This window comes from Alligator sinensis, unplaced genomic scaffold (genome assembly GCF_000455745.1).
Source record: "Alligator sinensis unplaced genomic scaffold, ASM45574v1 scaffold377_1, whole genome shotgun sequence".
Classification (NCBI taxonomy): Eukaryota; Metazoa; Chordata; order Crocodylia; family Alligatoridae; genus Alligator; species Alligator sinensis.
Window position 1 is genome coordinate 138,941 of NW_005842047.1, and position 2,512 is coordinate 141,452.

The 2,512-nt window shown below is 46.9% G+C and overlaps 1 protein-coding gene across 1 annotated transcript in view; it reads left to right on the forward strand.

The window, feature by feature from the left end:
* Nucleotides 1–2,512, forward strand: part of MTA3 (metastasis associated 1 family member 3) — a 156,987-nt gene that overhangs the window by 117,308 nt on the left and 37,167 nt on the right. Inside the window, exon 11 of the mRNA XM_006022846.2 lies at nt 1,564–1,715. Within this exon, the coding sequence (XP_006022908.1) occupies nt 1,564–1,715 (152 nt within the window). The remainder of the gene's footprint in view (nt 1–1,563; nt 1,716–2,512) is intronic.

Below are 2,512 nucleotides of genomic sequence, written 5' to 3' on the forward strand. Positions count from 1 at the left end.
CTTGGCCATCTGGTGGGTAAACTTCAGCAGAAAGGGTGAAAGGATGCCTACCTAGCCCAGGGTTTGGTTATTATCAGGGATACAGGTTTTCCCACACAAAACCCCCTGGATTTTCTAATTTTAGAAATTTTTGTCCGTGGGGTGGGGCTGGCTTCCTGCCACTGTGCATACTCCCAGGATGACCATGTGCCCCCCAGATTTGTGTGCAGGGCAGGAGAAGATGGCCGCTGTGGGCTTGGGCTCACCACCCTGCTGTCCTGCCCCCGGGCCCTCCATGGCCCAACAGACAGGACCTAGTGCGGCAGGGCAGAGTGGAGCAGAGAAGTTCAGTGCCGCAGCCGTAAGTCCTGCGCCACCATGGCGAGGCGCCCCCTGCCTACTCAGCAGCAGCAGGGGTAGCACTGTGGAGTTGTTATCCCTGCTGCTGCCGGGTAGGCAGGGGCACCTTGTCATAGCAGCATGGAGCTCCCAGCAGTGACACAAGCCTTCTTGCCTGGCCCCACTCTGCCAGTGCGCCAGGGTCCCACCCAAGGGGATGTGGAGGCCCTGGGGGGAGCCGAAGTCTGCAGCAGCCAGCCCACATCTGCCCCAGTCCATGGGCTCTGCTCTGGCTCTTTTGGGGAGAGGTGCTGAGCTTCCCACTCTGCTTCCCCACAAGCAGCAGCTGGGGCTCGGGCATTGCTGTGGGGGGCAGGGGGCTGCAGACCTTGGTCCCTGGCCTCATAGCCCTGGCAGCTGTGCACCCACTCCGGCAGGGTTGGGAGGTTGGGGAGGGGCTGTGGTTGGGGACTGAGGGGCATTGGCAGGCTCAAGGGGCTGTGAGTGTGGAGTGATGGGCATGGACCTGCATCCTGGTGAGCATAAGGGGCAGCGGTAGCTCTGATACATATTCAGAATTTATTTTATTATAGTGATTGAGGCACTTGGGAGGCTTCCAAATAGCTTTAAAATTATAAATGTATCAATAAAACATTATGTTCAGCTGATACCTATATATGTAGTGCCATTTCATTTTTATTGCAGATTTGGGGGGGTTTAATCAAAGAATTTGCAGGGCTTTTTTAATCAGAGAATTTGTGATTTTTAAAGAGGGAAAACCAGGATCCCTAGTTATTAGAGCACTTTCCTGGGAAGAAGGAAATGTGTTCAAATCCCCTCTGGCACCTGGGTCTTCCATTTCCCTTTGCTAGAAGGAGCACTAACTACTAAACTATTGGATTGAAAGATGTGTGGGTCTACCACCTGTCCCTACCATTAGTTGTATAGTTTCTGAGTCTAAAGAAGTGGGACTTGTATGGAATTTTAGATGTTTTCCAGGAAACATTAGGGTCTCAGGAGAGTGTAACAGTTGCTACCTTCCCTGTCTCAGTGTAGCAATTCCAAGTATGCTCAGAAAGCCAGAATTTTCATGTCATTTTATGAAGGGGCACAAGGTGAATTAGGATGGTATTTATTCAGATGGATGCCTAAAAGCTATATAATCGCTTCTTATAAGCACATTTGGAGTTGGCCCATTGTATACATAATGCATCAATGTTATCTATATTATTTTCTTGTTATTAGCTCCACAGTCTCATCAGTGGTATTCTTGGGGTCCCCCTAACATGCAGTGTAGATTATGTGCACCTTGCTGGATTTATTGGAAGAAATATGGTGGCCTGAAAATGCCAACACAGACAGATGAAGAAAAACTAGCTCCCAGCCAAACCACAGAGGTAGGAAACTTTTCTCAAACATTGAATGACACATTCTCAGAAGGTGCTGTAATTTATATTGGCATGTAATATTCTCGGACCTATGCTAAAAAACCCCAAGGGTTTTTTTGTTCGGTTGGAGTTTTTTTGTTTGTTTGCTTTTTTCTTAGGAAATACAACTGTTAGATATTTTTTCTAGATTGAGTGTGCTTGGTTCTGTACAAAGGATAGGGTAAAAGGTGCCTGAAATACCTTACAATCTGAAGGACCTACATAGAAAATATTTACTTTTTTGTATGGAATTAATCCCTTGCAGAGTTGCTCTGATTTCCAAGTATTTTGTATGCAATTAATCCCTTGCAGAGTCGCTCTGATTTCCCTGGAACTGAGTGAAAGTTGCACCTGAGCAAAGATCCAGCACAAGGTCTGGATCTATGCACTACTGAGTCCTGATTTTGACTTTTTAAATTGGTTTCAGTGGCATATAGGTCTTCTGCTGGCTTTGAAACACAGCCCAAAGTAGAAAAGTGCAATCCTTCATGCATCTCTGATGGGTTATTCAGTCTCACCTTGTCATTCAAAGTCTGTTATGTGTTTGCAGGTGTAAAAAAAACAAACAAACCCCAAAACCAGTGCTTCACTTTAAACTTGGTGTGTTCTTGCACTGAGCCCCGTGCACGCCCAGAAGAGACAACACGTTACTTCAGCCTGACTTGCCTGACATCTGTAAAGATTGGCCGCTTTAGTGGGGCTTTTTTGGCACTTTTATCTAATAGCTGATTGAATCGGCTATAGCTCAAAAGCCCAAAATTCCTGCT